Here is a 20,106-nt window from a genome sequence, read left to right on the forward strand (position 1 = left end):
AAGAATCACTTTTACCTCTGCCAGTGGCTACTGTTAATCTATCAGTCCATGTATCCCCCTCCCCAAGCTAGCAGTTTTTCGACCTACCTAACACTGCCTCGATAGCATTAGTAAATAGTCTTGCACCCTTTCTATTTAAGTGAATCCCATCCCGGTAGAAGCAGTCTCTCCTGTTAATAAGCACAGACTAGGCTGAGAAAAATTCTACCTCATGAGCCTTGTACAATCTCTCCAGGGCCAAATTGATTGACATGGCTCTCATCATATACTCCCTCCTATCATGTCTCGGCAGAATTGCAGACACTTTCGAATTCAACCCTAACTCACAGCTTTTTTCAACATTAACTGTACTTGTTAAGTAATTCCGCCATTCCTCTACTCTTAACGTCATTAGTGGCAATGTGTACAATAATATCACCCTTTGTGCCCTTAAAAGATGAAACCTGCTCTGCAATGTCAACTTTTGCCCCTGGGGACTGACATACCCTAGTCCTGTTCCACCTGTCCTTTCTGCACAATATATTCCCTGTCTCTCTGACAATAGTCACTGACAACAACTATTCCCGTGGAACCATCGCATTCTAAAATTAAATAAACATTATTTAATGTTTCCCAGATATAACAAGTTCAAGTAAATAACATCAAAACTATGAATCTTTCCCTAGACCCTCTCCCCTCATTCCAAGTTTAAACTTTTAATAAACATGCTTGATCTGGTTAGAAATTATAATCTGGTTATTTGATTAGAGATGTTATTTAGTTGCTATTCTCAAGAAATAGTATTACACTTATTGTCCAATTAATGCAGCTATGGTGCTCATACCGTTATAACATATTACTTTTGAGAGCAATGAACCTATCCAGTCCAGCACTTCTCAAAGTCCCCTGTTTCGCATAAACTCATCTGCCTTTGCCTTTAGATCAGCGCCAAAACTATTATTACTCACAATCTCAGGAAAAAAAAACAAGTTTAAAACATCTGCTTCTAAGTAACTAATGATGAACACAATCTCTTCCTTTGTTATTATCTTCACTGTCAGTGGTTGCCACTTCTATAGTATCCCATTTCACTACCCAATTCTCATTTTTCCATTCAAGTCTTATTCCATTAGTTGGAAGATATTAGTATTAGTAATGGCCGCATGGTGCAAGAAAGCCTATGGCTTATGCTGAACCAACCAAAAAAAAAAAAAAAATCCGAACAAAACAATGATAAAAACAAAAAAAATAAATAAATAATAAAAATAAATAAATAATAAGAATTAATAAAAATAAAAAAAAAAATTAAACCTATCATCCTATGCGCTTCCCTTACTATCCAGATGACCTTTGAATTTCCCCAAACTGTCGGCCTCTACCACCCATGAAGGCAACTTATTCCAGTAATTTATAACTCGCTGGCTAAAATAAAACTTCCTGCAGTCCAATCTAAAGATTTCTCCCCATAACTTGAATTTATGTCCCCTTAGTTCAGGCATCATTTATAATCGTGAAATTTCGTCCTCATTCATTTTACTGATGCCTCTCAGAGCCTTAAACACCTCAATCAAATCTCCTCTAAGGTGTCTAGTTTCCAAACTCTGCAACCCACATATTCAAAGTCTTTCTTCATAAGGACGCCCTTTTGCCGATCTCACCAGGCAAGTTACCCTTCTTTGCACCCTTTCAAGAAGCTCGATGTCTTTCTTTAGGTGCGGTCTCCATACTTGAACAGTATTCCAAGTGGTCTAACATAAGCCTTATATAATGGGATTATCATCACATCCCTATCTCTACTTGCAAAAGTTCGATAGATCGTCGATAGGACACCATGGGCCTTCCTTGCAACCTGTTTACAATGCTCAGAGAATTTCATGTCTGACCGTATCGTAACACCCAAGTCCCTTTCCTCCAGTACTGGGTTTAGTTGAACTCCACCAAGTGAATAAGTTATTTTGGGATTACTGTTTCCCAGGTGTAATACCTTACACTTTGTTGGAATAAAGCATAGCTGCCATTTAGCACCTTCATATTCCCTGATAAAAATTTTCTATGTATATATTGTTTCCGTTGCCTATTTAGTTTAATCTAAATTTACAACTCAACAAAATTTAATCAAAATATGACATGTAGCAGTAATAAGCTACAACAATTACCAAACTTGCAAAGATCAGAATGTAATAATTTATATACAATGGAAAAACCTTTATACCCAAAGTCAGTAATCTGGAGTAGAAAAACTACATGCATGCATACACAGTGGAGGAGCATATGACAGTTCATATTTATGGATATTAGGATTACTGAAATCTATCTTAGTTAACTTCAGGCTTTCTGAAAGTTGCTATTTGGCAACCTTATCAATCACATGGCAATATATCCATTCCCAGAATGGATATATTGCCAAGCTAATGCGGTATTCCCCATTCAGAAACTGCATAGCTATCAAAAGTTTTGGGAGCACTTTGTATTTACAAAGGTAAACCATTTAATTTAAATGATATTTTAATATGGTTAAACAAGTATTAACTTAACACTATTAAATGTTAAAATTAATATAAACATTAATCTTAACTTAGTGTTTGAGAAAGAAGGGTGAGCTTATCTCAATCAAACAACAGAATATTTTCTTGTAGCAATTGACCAAATTTTCTCTGAAATAACTATGAATTTCACATGAAATTCAGAAGCAGGTGCTATCTTTCTCATATCAGTTGCTCACAATTCCCATTGTAATGCAGAAAAAATATTGCAGAAAAGCATCAAAAGTTAACTGAGACAGACTTTATAGTGTATTGTGTGAAGCGGTACCAGGGGTTCCCCCAACCTACGTGATGTAGCTTCAAGATGCAAAAAACTCTGTAAAGGCCAGATAGTGTGTGATTGTGCAGTCTACGTGTTGTGTTGGGTTATGTTGGTCTGTTGTTCACTTGCCTCTTTGCCTAGGGCCCATGTCACACCGTAGTCCCCTAGTTGGTGACCACAACCATGGGAAGGTGAGCCAGGAAATAGGAATTACATGGTCTATAGCTAGTTGAACCATGGCATCTTCTGAGCTTGCCTGGGACCCCTTAAAAAAAGTTTTTGTTGTAAAAGAATGCAGGGGTGACAGTTTAAGTTATGGTTAATAGGTGAAGGTAAATATGGTGGATGATAGGAAGACGTCCATCAGGAAAGTGGAAGATAAAGAGATGGAGAAAGGGGGGCAGCTCTGAAAAGGTAACACACCTTACAATGGGGAAGACTGTTCAGAGAGTGCCTACCACATGAACTGTTCGTAAGAAAGTTGGGGAGGGGGTGGGCAAAGCTCTGGGTGTATGGGGTGAGTAAAGTCATAAGGATAGAGTGCCCTAGGTGGGAACAGAAGTCACTATCAGGCTAAATTCCCACACTGACCAGACCAGCTGCAGCCAGCATTAGCATCCAATAATTTCTTGATGCCATGCCATCAAGAAAAGAACAGCACAGTGTCAGCGATGGAAGTTGATATACTTATTTTTTTCAGAAACCGCATCAAATGTTAACTGAAACTGTCTTTACTAATTTGTTTGAAAAAAATTTAATTTGACAAGTTTTTGGTTGGCTGAAGAGCAACTATTTAATTTTCTACTATTAATGACTACCACGTTTTAAATTCAATTGGGAATAATTAAATTTCAATATGGGTTAAGTTTTCATCTTTTATAAGTACATCAAATGCATAACGTATTAACTCCTGTTGAATATAAACATACAGAATGTTAGCTAATATATGTGCACTGAAGAGCATTTTAACAAACAAGTAAAAACTGAATTAAAAAAAACACTTTATTGCATAAGTAAAACCTCAAAAATAAATTAACAAAAAAGGATGACCTTAGCAGCTCACATATATTCATTTCATTTTGAAATTTGAAAAAGGTAGATACACTGACAGTAACTTTCTTTTTTTTCTTGTTGTGCATGCAAGAAGCAGCCTCTGATGATGCACCAGCAAAGAAACAAAACTGTCAATGCATGACTCATACAAATATATTAATATTCAAAAACAGTTATCTTATTTTTTCTTATAAAACTTAATTTTTGAGTTTTATACTCATGCTATTTAAAATTTATTCTATTCAAACATTCAAAGAATTTACAAAAGAAAAGAAATTAGAACTCCTTACTTTTGTTTTAAATTCATTTATTTTATATTTTTCTGCCACTATGTCATTAAATTCATCATACACATCATTTAAAGTCACAGGTTTGCCTAGGTCTTGACCTGTTTTGGTATCAACAGCCTGAAGAGATGGAAAAAAAAAATTTACAGAAAGTGCCATTAAATATGGTTTGTTTCATTTTTTCTTATTTAATTATTTATTATTATTTTATTAATTCATTTCATTTTTTTGACTAGTGCAGCCTTGAGCTTTTGCTGCACTAGCTCAATAGCTAATAGCAATGGAAATGCTATTCAGTTTTAGCCTATTAAAAACTAATAAATCAACTAATATTAAAGTTAAAAAACCATTCAATATAAGCAATGATGAAAGGTTTCCAAAGAATTTACAGCATCTGTGAAGATGAAGGTTACAGCATCTGTGAAATGAAGGTGTTTCCACTAAATTCACACATGTGAATTTAGTGGAAACACCTTCATTTTAGTTATGAAATATCAAGACCAGTCTACATATGTACTGAAATTTTATTATGTGCAAAGTGGACTAGTATGTCAAAATTTACAGCTATTCAGACACAATTCTATATATTATTTTTAAATTCAATTGGGAATAATTAAATTTTAAATCAAATGAAAAAATTTTTAAATGAATCAAACTTGATTCATCTAAAATTGCCGCCCTCCATGTGCATGAGATCTATGCACACAAATTCAAATTTACACACTTTATTTTAGATACTTGTATTTTCTTTTGTAAAAGGTAAAGTGCAGCCATTATCAACCCACTGCAGGATGGAAGCCGCCTCAACTATTCATGCTGAGGGAAATGGACCATAATCTGCCACGCTGGTCCAGTGCGGGTTGGCAGATCGACCGTATTCAGCAGTCAGGGGCTTGAACCCCGGTCTACTCAAAGAGCGTGTGCTACTGCACTCCCGCTACTGACTACTCAGCTACGGAGGCCTTTCTTTTGTATGCAAAGCCAAATTCAGATAAACACAAATTTTATATAAAAAAACCAGCAAATGAAATAATAGTTAAAAAATTGTCCCCATAATGTATATTATCACATGCCACTTTTTCAAAATATGTGGTGACTAATAACACTATTGGTTGGTGATATTGCAGAACTGCTGTGCTGTGTGGACATTTGGCATGCAGTTGAATGAGAAACAATGCATTAAATACTTGCTTCATCCACTGTTTTACAAGTGGATGAAGTTTTAAGTTTTAAAAGTTGTAAAAATGGTTGTTAAAATCATAATGGAGCGTCTGATCTAATCATCAAGCTTCCCTATCATAAGCATTTTGTCCTTCAACATAAATAAGAGACAAATAAGATCAATATATTAAGAAGTAAACCTAATTTGTGCATTACCATGTATAAAATGAGGCTATGCCTTATTTTATACATAGACAATAATCTTCCAAAGCTGTAAGCATGGAATTTTTGCCCAAAATTTAGCTCAGTATATTTTTAATTGAACTCTACTATTCATGAAGCTAGTGTCACCTCATGCCAATAAATATTTACTTTGTTCGTGCTATAGTCTAAATAAAAAATAAGAAACAGAGTATAAGTCAAAAACTCACTCCACAAGATTGGAAATGTGTTCACTACAGTCTACAGGTGACAGTGGTAAAATAGACAGAGTTAAAACTCAATGTTTACATAGTCATTTCTGACTGATTACTGAAATAGCCACCATTGATGTAAACAGAAACAGCAATGCACGCTATCCTCCTCAATCATATCTGGACACATGCTAATTTCAGTGACATCAATGTCACTCACTTCAATAACATACTGTACCCCTTTGTCTGATATGACATGTTCCACTGTCCTGGGTAGGCATTACAACAAATCATAAAAAGTAGCAGTACAGTCCTTTATTCCCCTTGCAAAACAGTGACCAGTTGAACTCCCAATACGGTACATGCTGATCTGGATCTCATCCCTTGTTGCAGTTCAAAAGGTATCCAACAGAGTTAAAACTAGAACATCATTTGTACCAGGCATTCCAACATTTGTACATTCCTGTACATGCATCATTCTTGAACAGCACCAGCTGTGTGGCAAAGGACATATCCTGTTAATAAACACAGGTCAGTTTGCTACAGACCTATATTTATTCTTTGGTACAATCGGAGGTGCCATATTGTAGGGAGTATTGGAATTGTCTATATTGTTAAGGTAGGTGTCAGTGTTCATGGTTCCCCCACACAACCATCAAAAGGTCCATACAACGAGAGGCAATTCTACATCATAGCCCCCATTTCATCCAGTCTGCTGTTGACACAATGATCTCTGGCAGCAGTCGTCGTCCGGGCATACTTCTCACACATACACAAGATTGGAATAGGTTGTATTATAATTTGTCACTCCACAGAACTGATTTCCATTACTCTATGGACTGACTATGTTGTTCTTTGCACCATGCAAGGTGGGCTTGTTGATTGCAGTTGATGATGTTGGCTAATCTGCCACTGCTATCTTGTGAAAAACTGAGGCTGTGGAGCTCCATACATAGATAGTATTCATACAGAAATCAGACCATTTTTACACTTTAAACTCCTTGTTGAAGTTTTGCAAATAAGACTGACAAGATTGTCTTACCACCTCTCTCAGAACCCCTGATCAAAGGGTGTAAACTGCCTTGGTCTTCCTGCACATTGCAATGCCGTTTATCATGCTTCCATTCCATGATTGATAACATCATCATGACTGACTATGGATGATGTAGATTGTCAGCAACTGCAAAAACTGACAAGCCAGAAAAAACACCCCCCCCCCACACCACCCCTTGAAATCAATTAGCTCAGCCTTATTTGTCATGAAAAGAGCAACTAACTTGTGTGGCTCTTGCACCTTTCTTATATACCAATCTGAGTAGCTTTTATCTGAGAAGGTTCAATGAGCAATAAAAGAGGAGGTTCCTATGGACTGAAGATGTGCAAATATATCCCAAATTCATAAAGTGGGATAAAAAGGAGACATGAATAATTACAGACCTGTTAGCTTAATGTCTGTTCCAGGGAAAATAATGGTGTCACTGGTTAAGGAAGTAATGCAGGTCCATCTACATATGAATGTAATTATACTGCAATCATGGCATGGATTTTTTGAGAGGCGAATTGTAACCAATCTGACTGAATACTATGACCAAGGAATTGGATGCAAAAAAAAAAAAAAAAAAAAAAAAAAATTGATATCATATACTTTGATTTTAGGAAGTCTTTTGAAACTGTTGCACATAAAAGACTGCTGTACAAATTGAAGCAATGTAGCATTGAGGGCAAAAGGGCAAGTTATTGCTACGGATAAAAGGATGGCTGAGTGGAAGAAAACAGAGTGGTTACAAATGAGCATTGCTCTTCATAGACTAATGTTATTATTTGTTATTTGTTTGGTTTTTAGGAGCATTAGCAACTAAGGTCATATTGCTCCATGATATGCGGTGGTCATTCCCTGACCTTTCCACATTCTCCGTATTTGGTGATGGGCTCGAACCCCGGTCTAATCAAGAAGCGTGTGCTATGTACTGCTGCTCCTTCCCGCCTGGCTACGGAGGCGCCTCTAATATTATTAGTGGAGTTCCTGGGGTTCACAGTGCTGGGCACATTGTTGTTTTCAATATTTATGAAGGTATATCAGGCTTAATGTGTAAATTTGCAGATGATATAAAGGTTTGTAGAGTGGTTAATGACAGTAATCAAAGCGAGCTATTGCAACAAGATCAAGGAAAATTAGGTTGATGGGCTGAGAAATGGCAGTTGAAGTTTAACACTGACAAATTCAAGTTACGGCATATGGGTTGCAGTAATCCCAGAGTAACTTATCAACTGTGTACTACACTAGAGTAGTGGAAAATGAAAAAGACCTGGGTAATTGTGCAGTGAGATATGAAATTCTCTGAAAAGTGCAGACAGGCTGCCAGAACAGTTCAAGGGGTTTCGTCAATGACATACAGAAACTTTATTAGCAGAGATATTCAGGTGATTATACCTTAGTGCAAGAGTGCATCTTGTACTGTATACAGTTCTGGAGGCCTCAATTTAGAAAGGATGTAAATCTCCTGGAACAGGTGCAGAGAAGGGAAGAAAAGGTGCTATTATGAAGAAATAGCTTCAGTTCTGCAAACTTCAGCATCTGAAGACTAGACTCCTGAGAGGAAATCTGATCGAAGTGTTTAAGGCTTTGAATGGATTGAGTAAGCTAAATGTTGATGGCATTCCTCCTGCTGAGACTATACATATATGGGGGGCACAAATTCAAGTTGAGGAAGGATGGTTGCAGGATAAATGTGCAGAAGTTTGCCTTTAGCCAGCAGGTGGTTGATTGTTGTAACAGTCTTCCATCTGTTGTTGTTGTTGTGGAAGTTGGTGGTTTGAATAAATTCAAGGAAGAACTAATCTTGGAGCATATGGATGGTGAACTGTGTCGATTCCCCTCTCCCTGATTCCCCCCCACCCTCTCTTGCAACATTTTCCACCACAACTACTACTTTTGTAATTTGTCAATTCTGTCCATCAGTGCCATGTAAAAGATTTTGAAACTGACTTGACATCTTTATCTTAGAAGAAATTCTCCTCTTGAAGCCTCTCTTGATATTCTCTGCTTTACTGAGATGTCTTGATATCTGTAAGGTATCCTTTTCTTGTGCAATCACTTCCAGCCATAGCTATTGCTGCATCTCAAGGACTGACATAAGGAGGAAGACAGGGGATTCCCAGCCCCTGAAACTATAATGGTAACAAGTGAATCATGTGACTATATTGCACCTGAGTAGACTTAACTATTCACAAAATCATTAACTGGCTAATGAACACACCATGAATTTTATTAGAGTATATTCTCTGTGGTGATTTTAATAACCCTCCTTCATTCCCAATTTGTGGCAAAGCTTTCTACCTTATTGAAGTCCCTTGACATGTAACTAGTTAATTACAGCCCACCCCAAGGTCCCAATCTTCTTGATCTCAGTTTTTCCACACTTGAACTCAACTATCAAGGATTGCTTTTTTCAGTCTGATTGTGAACCATTTTCTGGAACCTTTAACCCTCCACAAATACAGACTGGTCGAAAAGAAGATCATTACTCTTAAATTTCTGGACGCATCCTGATATCTTAAAGTCTCCAGAAATCTCTGGAAAATACTGTAAGACTGTTGGATAAGATCAACTGAGGACTACACTGCTGCCAAAACATTAAAAACCAAAACAATCTAAAAGTTGGGAGTACACAACAGAATGCCTTCTGAAGAGCAGCTGCGTTATTTTAACAGGCACAAGTTTATCACTATAAATGCACACTATCATAAGAGCAAAGCATTTATATGAACCTAGCATCAAAAATATGAATGGCTTCAACCCCCAACACATGGATGAATCACATGTATTGATTCTCCTGTCAACATCCCTTGGCACAGAAAATTACTCTGTTTGATGACCTACATTTGCCATTTCGTCAATAGCCAAATTCATCACAAATAATGATAAATGCCACTGACAGTCTAGCACCCTCTGCAGTCACTACAATATGACAGTTTTTATCAAAATATCTTAGCCCTTCAAAACTGAACCCCCCCCCCACCCAATCAGTAATGTTTAAAAAGATCTTGTCACAACATATTTTACTAGCTGATGTAGTAATATAATTAGGCTACTTCCCAAATGCAAAACTGCCATGTTCAGATCATGGCATGTTCCTAGCACATTCAGATCAATGACCTCCTCCTCAAGTTTTCTTGAGAGGATATTTCTTCAATGTCTGACCATACAGATTCTCTAGGACCAGCCATCACAAATACACTATACCATCAAAGGAAAATGTACAATAACAACAAACCTTATATCAACAACAACTGCCATTCTCAAACATTCAGAGATAAAGCTGAAATCTGGTACTGTTAATAACAATATCCAATAACAGATAGTTTTGTTTGAACATCACATCTCCATTCACAATCTTCTGTGGTTTTCAAATATGCTAGTTAATGAGGGAAGTATTGTTGCCTGAAGACTGGCAACCAGGAAATAACAGAAGAAAAATGTGGGGTTCTCACAAGGCAGAGTCCCCCTCTGCTCTGTTATTCTTGAATGTAGTCATCCCAATTACCTACAAGCTGTATAATATACCATACTGCCAATTATCTCACCCACCCACATCAAATGAAACTTCATGTTTGACAACTTCCAGCCTGATTAACAGTAAGTTTGCTGACATTGAGAGGCATCCTTCCTCATTCAGACTCTCCTAAAATGAAGATAAGTTGGCACAAGTTATCTCTCTGAAACCAGATACTGATCTGATTTCAGAGAGTAAACCTAATCTTTTGTTCCTCACTGGAGATAAAACTATCCAAAACTAACTTATCCACATAGACCTTGGGATTATTTTTGACAGTAAGTTCCCCTTCAATATTTATCTAGGTCATCTATGCTTTTTGAAGCTTTGCTGGCTCTCAAAAACTCCATTTCAAGGATATTGCAAAAGTACAGAACTTCATTAATGCCATCTATCCAAATATCCCTACAGCAATGAAATCTAGGCCTTGACCAAAAAAAAAAAAAAAGGGAAAAAATCTGCTACTCAGAATTATGACTGCTTAAAAGGGCATTGACAAAACTTCAATTCCCTCTCCAAAAACATACCACACTTATGGCTCAAGAGCTTTATCTAAGTAGGTTGCCCACAGCTATACAAGAGAGGAAAATCCTCTTCACAATGATAATGCTTGTTAGCACAGGCTCTGAACAAACCATCAGTGTTCTTGGTATCTCACAAAGACTGCATAATGGATAGTTTCATACCAAAAAAACTTCGCTCTACCATTCTGAATTTAACTATGATACCGAGAGATTCATCATGGCTAAAAAATATCATTAAATGATTCTTTAGTCTGTGCTGACTCCAATCCTGAAAACCTAATATTCAGTATCCGAACAATTAAAGGTAGGCTATCTGTTAACCTACCTCTATTTGTGAATACCTAGCTTCATGGCCATGAATGGCTAGTATAACAGCACTGTTCAATTTCCCTTGCCATTTGATTAAAAGTAACATGCAACTAACAGACTAGGTAATTTCTGTAACCAGAGCTTCAAGATTAAAGCTAAGAACCATCTTATTTGATGTGATAAAAGAAATACAGGAGCAAGACTTGTTGAAGCAACTACATGAATGGAATTTATCAGGGTTTAAGGTTGGGAAGGATGAGTTTTTAAAAGAATGTACAGTTTCCTTTTTGGGAGTCAATAGGTCAGGCAAAAGTAGGAATTTCAATTTGACTGTTAGCCACAGAGAGAATATTTTGGGGATTCGAAATGTGTTTTTATTGGTTATAGTGCTTATCATTTTAGAAGATATTACCTGACAACAATGTGTTATATGTGTTATCAGGAAATTTGTTTGCATTGTGCAAGAAGTGGACATTATGTTGATTGCTCACACAGGAATACGACTCCAACTTTTGCAAATTGTTTGGCAGCAAATTGCTGTGCGACTAATTCTGTTCGGAGGCTCTTTATCCTTCATTTACTCTCTGAAATTAGATCAGTATCTGGTTTCAGAGAGTAAACAACTTTTGCCTTCATTTTCTTCATTATCTTCATTTCAGGAGAGGCTGAATGAGGAAGGATGCTTCTCAATGTCAGCAAACTTACTGTTAATTTAATTAGGCTGGAAGTTGTCAAACATGAAGTTTCATTTGATGTGGGTGGGTGAGATAATTGGCAGTATGGTATATTATACGGCTTGTAGGTAATTGGGATGACTACATTCAAGAATAACAGAGCAGAGGGGGACTCTGCCTTGTGAGAATCCCACATTTTTCTTCTGTTATTTCCTGGTTGACAGTCTTCAGGCAACAATACTTCCCTCATTAACTAGCATATTTGAAAACCATAGAAGATTGTGAATGGAGATGTGATGTTCAAACAAAACTATCTGTTATTGGATATTGTTATTTAACAGTACCAGATGAATGTTTGAGAATGGCAGTTGTTGTTGATATAAGGTTTGTTGTTATTGTACATTTTCCTTTGATGGTATAGTGTATTTCTGATGGCTGGTCCTAGAGAATCTGTATGGTCAGACATTGAAGAAATATCCTCTCAAGAAAACCTGAGGAGGAGGTCATTGATCTGAATGTGCTAGGAACATGCCATGATCTGAACATGGCAGTTTTGCATTTGGGAAGTAGCCTAATTATATTACTACATCAGCTAGTAAAATATGTTGTGACAAGATCTTTTTAAACATTACTGATTGGGGGGGGTTCAGCTTTGAAGGGCTAAGATATTTTGATAAAAACTGTCATATATTGTAGTGACTGCAGAGGGTGCTAGACTGTCAGTGGCATTTATCATTATTTGTGATGAATTTGGCTATTGACGAAATGGCAAATGTAGGCCATCAAACAGAGCAATTTTCTGTGCCAAGGGATGTTGACAGGAGAATCAATACATGTGATTCATCCATGTGTTGGGGGTTGAAGCCATTCATATTTTTGATGCTAGGTTCATATAAATGCTTTGCTCTTATGATAGGTTCATATAAATGCTTTGCTCTTATGATATTGTGCATTTATAGTGATAAACTTGTGCCTGTTAAAATAACGCAGCTGCTGTTCAGAAGGCAATTCTGTTGTGAACATCATTTGATTGTTTCCATATCTTATGGCAAATCTTATAATGAAAAGCTTTTGAGGTCATAGTACTCCCAGCTTTTAGATTGTTTTGGTTTTTAATGTTTTGGCACCACAAAACAACATGCCTCAAATTATGATAAATTTCAAAGAGTTTTGCAGCAGAAATAACTCCAAGAACTAACTCAAAACAAGAAAATTGTCACAGTCAACAACAGAAGATTAGAACTTTTGCTCATCAAAATTTATCTGCAGTTAGAGCTAGTTTTTGAGCCACCCAAATCGTTGCCGAAGAAGGAAGCGCCTTTACAGATGCAGAATTTGCAAAACGTATTTGTTTGGCAATTGCAAAAGAAGTATATCCTGAGAAAGTAAAGAATTTTGCATCTGCAAGTTAATCTTCATCAACCGTAAAGACAAGAATTGATGATTTAGAAGCCTATGTTCAAAATCAACTTGAAAAAGTTTGTGGGTTCAAACATTTTTCAATAGCAATTAATGAGAGTGAAGATACAAGCCATACAGTTCAATTACTAATTTATATCTGAGGTGTAAATCAAAATTTTGCAGTAGCTATTTGCATTAAAAAGCTTGAAAGGTACAACAGGTGAAACTATATTTTTGAGTATGTCAGAAGCAAGTGATGGCCTCAAACTGAATCGAAATTTGGTATCAGTGGTTACAACGGATGGTGCTAAAATTATGGTCAGTACTAAAATTGGGTTCATGGGTCAGCTTCATAAATATCTTGAGAGTAAAAATATTAAAAAAACCAATGCAATTTCATTGTATAATTCACCAGCAGTCTTTGTGCAGAAAACTTTTAAATTCAGTCATGTCAACTGCTAATATCAACAGTAAATTTTATTCGAAAGACTAGTCTGAATCATCGACAATTCAAAAATTTTCTTGAACCTATTGAGGCTGAATACAGTGATCTGTTGTACTACACTGAAGTGTGATAGTTGAGTCGTGGTAACATGTTGAAGCAATTTTTTGAACTTAGGATCGAAATAGATCTATTTATGAATGAAAAATTGAAACCTGTTCCAGAACTGTCAGATCTCAAATGGTTGTGGAACCTTGCCTTTTTAACAGATATATGTGAACACCTGAATTTTCTTAATAAAAAACTGCAAGGACGAGACAAACTTGTCAATGAATTGTATTATAATGTCAAAGCATTTGAAACAAAACTGGAGTTACTTTAAAGTCAACTACTTCAGAATAATTTTTCACATTTTCCATGTTGCAATAATTTATATAAAAATATGCCTAGTTATAATTTTTCCACTGAAAATTTTGTTCAAAATGTTAGTTTGTTGCAGGAAAATTTAGCGGCTGGATTTTCTGATTTTAAAAATAATTCAGAGGTGTTTGAACTTTTTCAAAATCTGTTTGACGTACCCGTTGCCGACCGGGCTACCCACGTGGGTAGAGTGCCTGCCAGCAACCCAAAGGTCACAGGTTCAAATCCCGCCTTGGGCTTGGATCAGAGTAAAATGCAAAAACTTTGAGAGGTGCATTATGGCCACAGAAGCTGATGCGCCAACAATTAACAAAAAAAAAAAAAAACGTACCTGTGAACAACATTGATGAGAATTTACAATTACAGTTGATAGATCTTTAATCTAATGATACACTGAATACAATATTTAAAAATTAAAATCCTAATTTAATGTTATTCAACATTATCTGAGTCAGATTATCCAAAAATTAAAAATTTTGCAAGAAAGGTTACATCAATTTTCAGATGTATATATGAGCAGACCTTTTCAAAAATGAAATAGGCAAAATCAAAAATACAATCAAGTCTAATTGACCTGCATTTACGTGGCTTTTTAAAAATTGGAACTAATACTTTAAAACCTAGTCACACTCTACAACCACATTCATCGCATTAATTATAATTTTGTTGCATTACTGACAGTATTTTTGTGATTAGTACATTAAATAATAATTAATTTTGTTGTATTACTAACTGTATTTTTGTGTTTAGTGCAATAAACAAGTAGTAATTAATTATGTTGTTTTAGTGACTGTATATGTGTGATTAGTACAACAAATAAGTAATAATTTTAAAAAATTGATATAAACAAAGTGGGATATCACTTCAATGGATATTACATATCCATTAATTTATTTTGAATCTGTAGATATAGGTAGGTATAAAATTTTGTTTCTCGGCATAACACTGAAGTAATGCAGAGAATGTAGTTTTCAGTAATTACGAATTTTCTCCAGCCTGTAAAATATTCCAAAAATTTATGTGGCTCACTTCTCTAAAAGTTTGGGGACCCCTGAACTAAAAGAAACTTTCTCATGGACTAACTGCAAAAATTCAGTTTAGACATCATTGTGTTATCAGAGACAAAGAAAAAGGGATGTGGAGAGGAAACAATGGGAGAATATTACCATTTTTGGAGTGAGTCGATAAGAGTGAAAGAGCAAGAGAAGGAGTTTCTATTGCTGTTAAAAAGAAATTGAGATGCATCAAAAATCAGCAAATTTATTAATGAAAGAATGATCTCGTTGGATTTGACAATGTATGCCCCGACAATTGACACCGCTGATACCTCGAAGGATGAATTTGGGGAGGATCTGAGAGAACTAACAGAAAAAATCCCTAAAGAACAAAGAGGTATTTTTAATAGAGGATTTCAATGTAAAAGTAGGAACAGAGCAGAATAGTAAAGTTATTGGAAGATTCAGAGAGATAATGGAGATTATCTCTCTGAATCTGAATAAACAACACATTTTTCCAACACAAGGATATCCATAAATATACTTGGTTGCAGGAGAAAAATTCAAATTAGATCAGTTATAGATTATGTTATTTCAAAACAACAGGAACATAAGTATTGAAAGATGTCAGAGTTTACAGAGGAGCCGAATGCTGATCCAACCTTTTTCTTGTTAAAAAACACTGAGGTGGAACTGGATTAAGAAAATAAGAGTGGACAACTATGCAGGGAAGGAGAAATGCTACAAACGGATCAATTTAACACTGAACTATTTCACTGAACGATGAATACTTAAAAAATATGAATACTTAAATATATACTTAAATATGAATACTTAAAAATATTGTAAAAAAAAATAATGAAATGCTAAATGAAAATAAGAACCAAAAAAAGACCTGGACTGCAGAGAAAGTAAGAGCTGCTGTAGAGGAAAAGAAACTTGCACATCAGAAATGGCTGGGTGAAAGGAATGATGCATACAGGAAAGTTTATGTTGAAAAGAAAATAGCCAATCGATTGGTAGTAGAAGTGCTGTTGTTGTTGTTGTTATTGGGATTAACGACACAAGGGCTACCGAGGCCAAATTGTGTCTGTTCAGAATTTATTTGCATGACCATATTGTTATAGGTATTAAATTATATGCTACTGTATAGACCAGTGGTTTTCAACCGGGGTGCCACAACAACATTCCAGGGGTGCCATTTAATTTGGGTTTAAGTTACTTAAACTTATTTTTTAAAAAATTTATATTTATTTCATTATAAAAAGGTATACAGTATCTTTTTAATTTTGTGGTGATTTATAATTGATGTTTACTGAGTACCTCTATATAAAGAATATAGATTATATACTGTATATATATGATTTGTATCATGAAATGTAATTTTTATAATTATATTATTGTAATAACTATCATATAACATATATATTTTTAATATTATATATATATATATATATATATTATGAATCAACAGGGCTTACCTTTATTTTTTGATATAGGAAGCTTCTTTTCCAACTCTCCTTGTCCAACTCGCTAATAATTCATGGGGAAGGCGATATCAATTTTGCAAAACATTGTCATAAAGTTAGATTTTGGGGGTCTAAACAGGCTAATAATTAAGGATCGATTTTTCTTTTTGGTCCTGTGGCTGGAATTTTGAGTTAAATTTAGGGGTCTAATAATTGGGTAAGGGGCGGGGGTGGGGGTAGGGGTTGGGGGTTATTCTCTACATTCCTTAAGTTGGACTAGAACTTTTCGGGGCATCATGTTCACAGGAAGAGAGTTACTCACAATTAATCTGAAACTCTTTTTCTTTCCTTATGTTGTAGTATTTGTTCTTCACGCATGCGTATAAGTGACCAATCGTCGGACAATAGGAATGGCCTACGGATATTGATTGAAGTTTCATGTAGTTTCATCTCTAAAGTTTCTGCAAAGTAGTTTGTAGTAGTTGTGTTGAATATTTATAATTTTTGTTTCAGTAAAGCCGAATGAATGTCGTTCATTTATTGCATGGAACGAAAGTTCCGATGCATTTGAACGACCCGCCCGCACCGAAGCTTCGTGTTGTTTTGCTCGAAGCTGTGCCACTCCCATGGTGGATCCTACGTAGACAGCGTCACAATTTTTGCATGGTATACTGTATACGAGGTCATGCTGTGATTGGAATGTGGTGTTTGAAGGCCGATTTCTGAAGAATGTGTATAGTTTGTTCATGGGTTTTGCTATGATTTTCATGTCGGTTCCCTTGCATATTTGGTTAAGTTTATTGTACCAGTGCTCGATATATGGGATGGTGATGAAATATATTTTTTTGGTCTTGTCGGATTTTTTTGCTATGTTTGTTGCGAGGTTGTTGTTATTTATTTTATCACGGGCTATTGTTTTGACTTTGTTTATATAGGTTAGAGGGTAACCCCTATTTGAGAATCTTCTGGTTAGTTCATTTATTTCAGTGGTTAGAGAAATCTGGGTGGAAGAATATTTATAGGCATTTTGAAATTGGTTCAGCATGACCGATTTTTTGTATGGTTGGGGGTGGTAACTGTGGAAGTGCAGAAGCATCCCTTTGTTAGTGGATTTTCTATATATGCTGAAATTTAGTTTTTGGTCTAATCTGTGTATGGTAAAATTAAGGAAATTTATGGAGTGGGATTCTGCTTCAGTTTCTAATTCAAATTTTAGTCTCTGATGGATGTTATTAAAAACCTGTAGAATATTGTTTATGGTCAAATGGTCTGTGATGATTAGGATGTCGTCCAGGTATCTTCCGTAATGTGTGATCTGTGGTATAAATGGATCAAGATGGATCCTTTCTAATTTGTCTAAGTATAGTTCGGCAATGAGTCCGCTAATGTTTAAGCCCATTGGGAGGCCAAAAATCTGTCTGTATATTTTTTCTTGGAATAGGATGTAATTTGCATTTACTAATAGTTTTGTTAGTTCAAATATTCTGTCTTTGGGGAGTCTGGTGTTATTAATTTTTGTTTTATCATCGTTTAAGTAGGCCCAGACTATGTCTAATGCGTAGGGTACATTTACGTTAGTGTATAATGAAGTCACATCGAGTGAATATAACTTCATATCCTCCTTGATATGGAGATCTTTGAGGTTCATGAATAAAGCATCGTAGTTTTTTATATTATATGTTAGGAGTTCTCGGAGTGGTTTTAGAATAGGGTAGATGTACATGGCTAGGGCGGCAAAAGCTTATATGACACGATGGGTCGTATTGGGTATCCTGTTTTGTGCAATTTTACTTGGCCGAATAAGGTTGGGATATTGTATGTGCGGGCTTTAATTTGTTTGAGCTGGGCCATAGTGATGTGGTCATCTTTCCTATAGGTGGTGAGCAATTTGTTATATTTGTTAACTAAGCTGTTGAACTCTGATGGTGCTACTTCTTCGTATGTCGTTGTGTCTGAAATGGTGTATAATTTATTTATATAGTCTCCTTTATTTAGAATAACTACTGTATCGCGTTTGTCGGCCTTTTGAATAATAATATCTCAGTTTTGTCTAAGTGTGTATAAAGCTTTTGCTTCTTCTCTATGTCGTTTTGATATTGAGGGGATAGCTTGGTTTATGATTCGATTGGTTTGTTGGATTAATACGTTTTTTTGTGGCATATCTCTAAGAGCGAACTCAAGATCAATAATTATTTGTTTCTTGGGGGGGGGGGGGGAATCTCAGCAGTAAATTATAATTTAAACCTTTGTTTAATAGGGCTATTTGCTGAGAAGTTAGCGTAACGGATGATAAGTTCTTTACATTATCTGATGGATTATAGTCGTTATGGGATCCAGTGTTTAAATTGGCCCGGAAGTCATTAATATGTGGTAGATTCCTATTGAGGAGGGAGTGGGAATTTTTTTCTGCGTTTTTTGGTGTTTCGGTATGCCCTCTGATTCTCAAAACGATTGTGTGACGAATGGTGACCTCTGTTGTGTGGAAAACCCCTAAGGTCTTGTAATTTTAGGTTATGTCTGTGCTCTAATGTGGTGGATTGGGCGTCGATTTTTAATTGAATGGTTTGCTTTAGAGTATTCCAGTCCATACTGGTTTGGTGTTTTCTAAAAATATTGCGATGTCGTTGAATCTGTTTAAAATATATCTTTTTTAGATTAAATCGAGATTTTAAAGCTAGTTTTACTATGTTGCTTGATGTGGTATGAACTAATTTTTGTATACCTTGGATTTTCAAACCTATCCGAAATTTAGCAAATTTCGGTATTAAATTTTCAGAAAGGCATTGTTTTAGAAACTGGATATGATATTTTTGGGCTGCATATTTTAATGTAATTCTAGTATAATCTTGTTTTAACCCTGTTAACCATTCAGCCATAGTGTTGTATATTAATGTATAACTTGAGTGGTCAATTAGGTCAGTATACACGTATGCGTGAAGTATAGTTTTAAATGGCGCAATTAGATTTTGAATTTTGAGCGGAGAGGAAGAAGCGAAGTGTAAAGTCGACAATCTATGGTAATACACTAACGTAAATGTACCCTACGCATTAGACATAGTCTGGGCCTACTTAAACGATGATAAAACAAAAATTAATAACACCAGACTCCCCAAAGACAGAATATTCGAACTAACAAAACTATTAGTAAATGCAAATTACATCCTATTCCAAGAAAAAATACACAGACAGATTTTTGGCCTCCCAATGGGCTTAAACATTAGCGGACTCATTGCCGAACTATACTTAGACAAATTAGAAAAGATCTATCTTGATCCATTTATACCACAGATCACATATTACGGAAGATACCCGGACGACATCCTAATCATCACAGACCATTTGACCATAAACAATATTCTACAGGTTTTTAATAACATCCATCAGAGACTAAAATTTGAATTAGAAACTGAAGCAGAATCCCACTCCATAAATTTCCTTAATTTTATCATACACAGATTAGACCAAAAACTAAATTTCAGCATATATAGAAAACCCACTAATAAAGGGATGCTTCTGCACTTCCACAGTTAACACCCCCAACCATACAAAAAATCGGTCATGCTGAACCAATTTCAAAATGCCTATAAATATTCTTCCACCCAGATTTCTCTAACCACTGAA

At 35.6% G+C, this 20,106-nt stretch overlaps 1 protein-coding gene across 1 annotated transcript in view; it reads right to left on the reverse strand.

Moving 5' to 3' along the window:
• PolA1 (DNA polymerase alpha catalytic subunit) overlaps nucleotides 1–20,106 on the reverse strand; it is a 662,965-nt gene that overhangs the window by 467,769 nt on the left and 175,090 nt on the right. The window contains exon 11 of the mRNA XM_090387531.1: nucleotides 4,128–4,244. Coding sequence (XP_090243657.1) covers nucleotides 4,128–4,244 — 117 coding nt within the window. The remainder of the gene's footprint in view (nucleotides 1–4,127; nucleotides 4,245–20,106) is intronic.

The sequence above is a fragment of the Mastigoproctus giganteus genome, chromosome 1 (assembly GCF_048544385.1).
Source record: "Mastigoproctus giganteus isolate SK-2022 chromosome 1, ASM4854438v1, whole genome shotgun sequence".
Lineage (NCBI taxonomy): Eukaryota > Metazoa > Arthropoda > Arachnida > Uropygi > Thelyphonidae > Mastigoproctus > Mastigoproctus giganteus.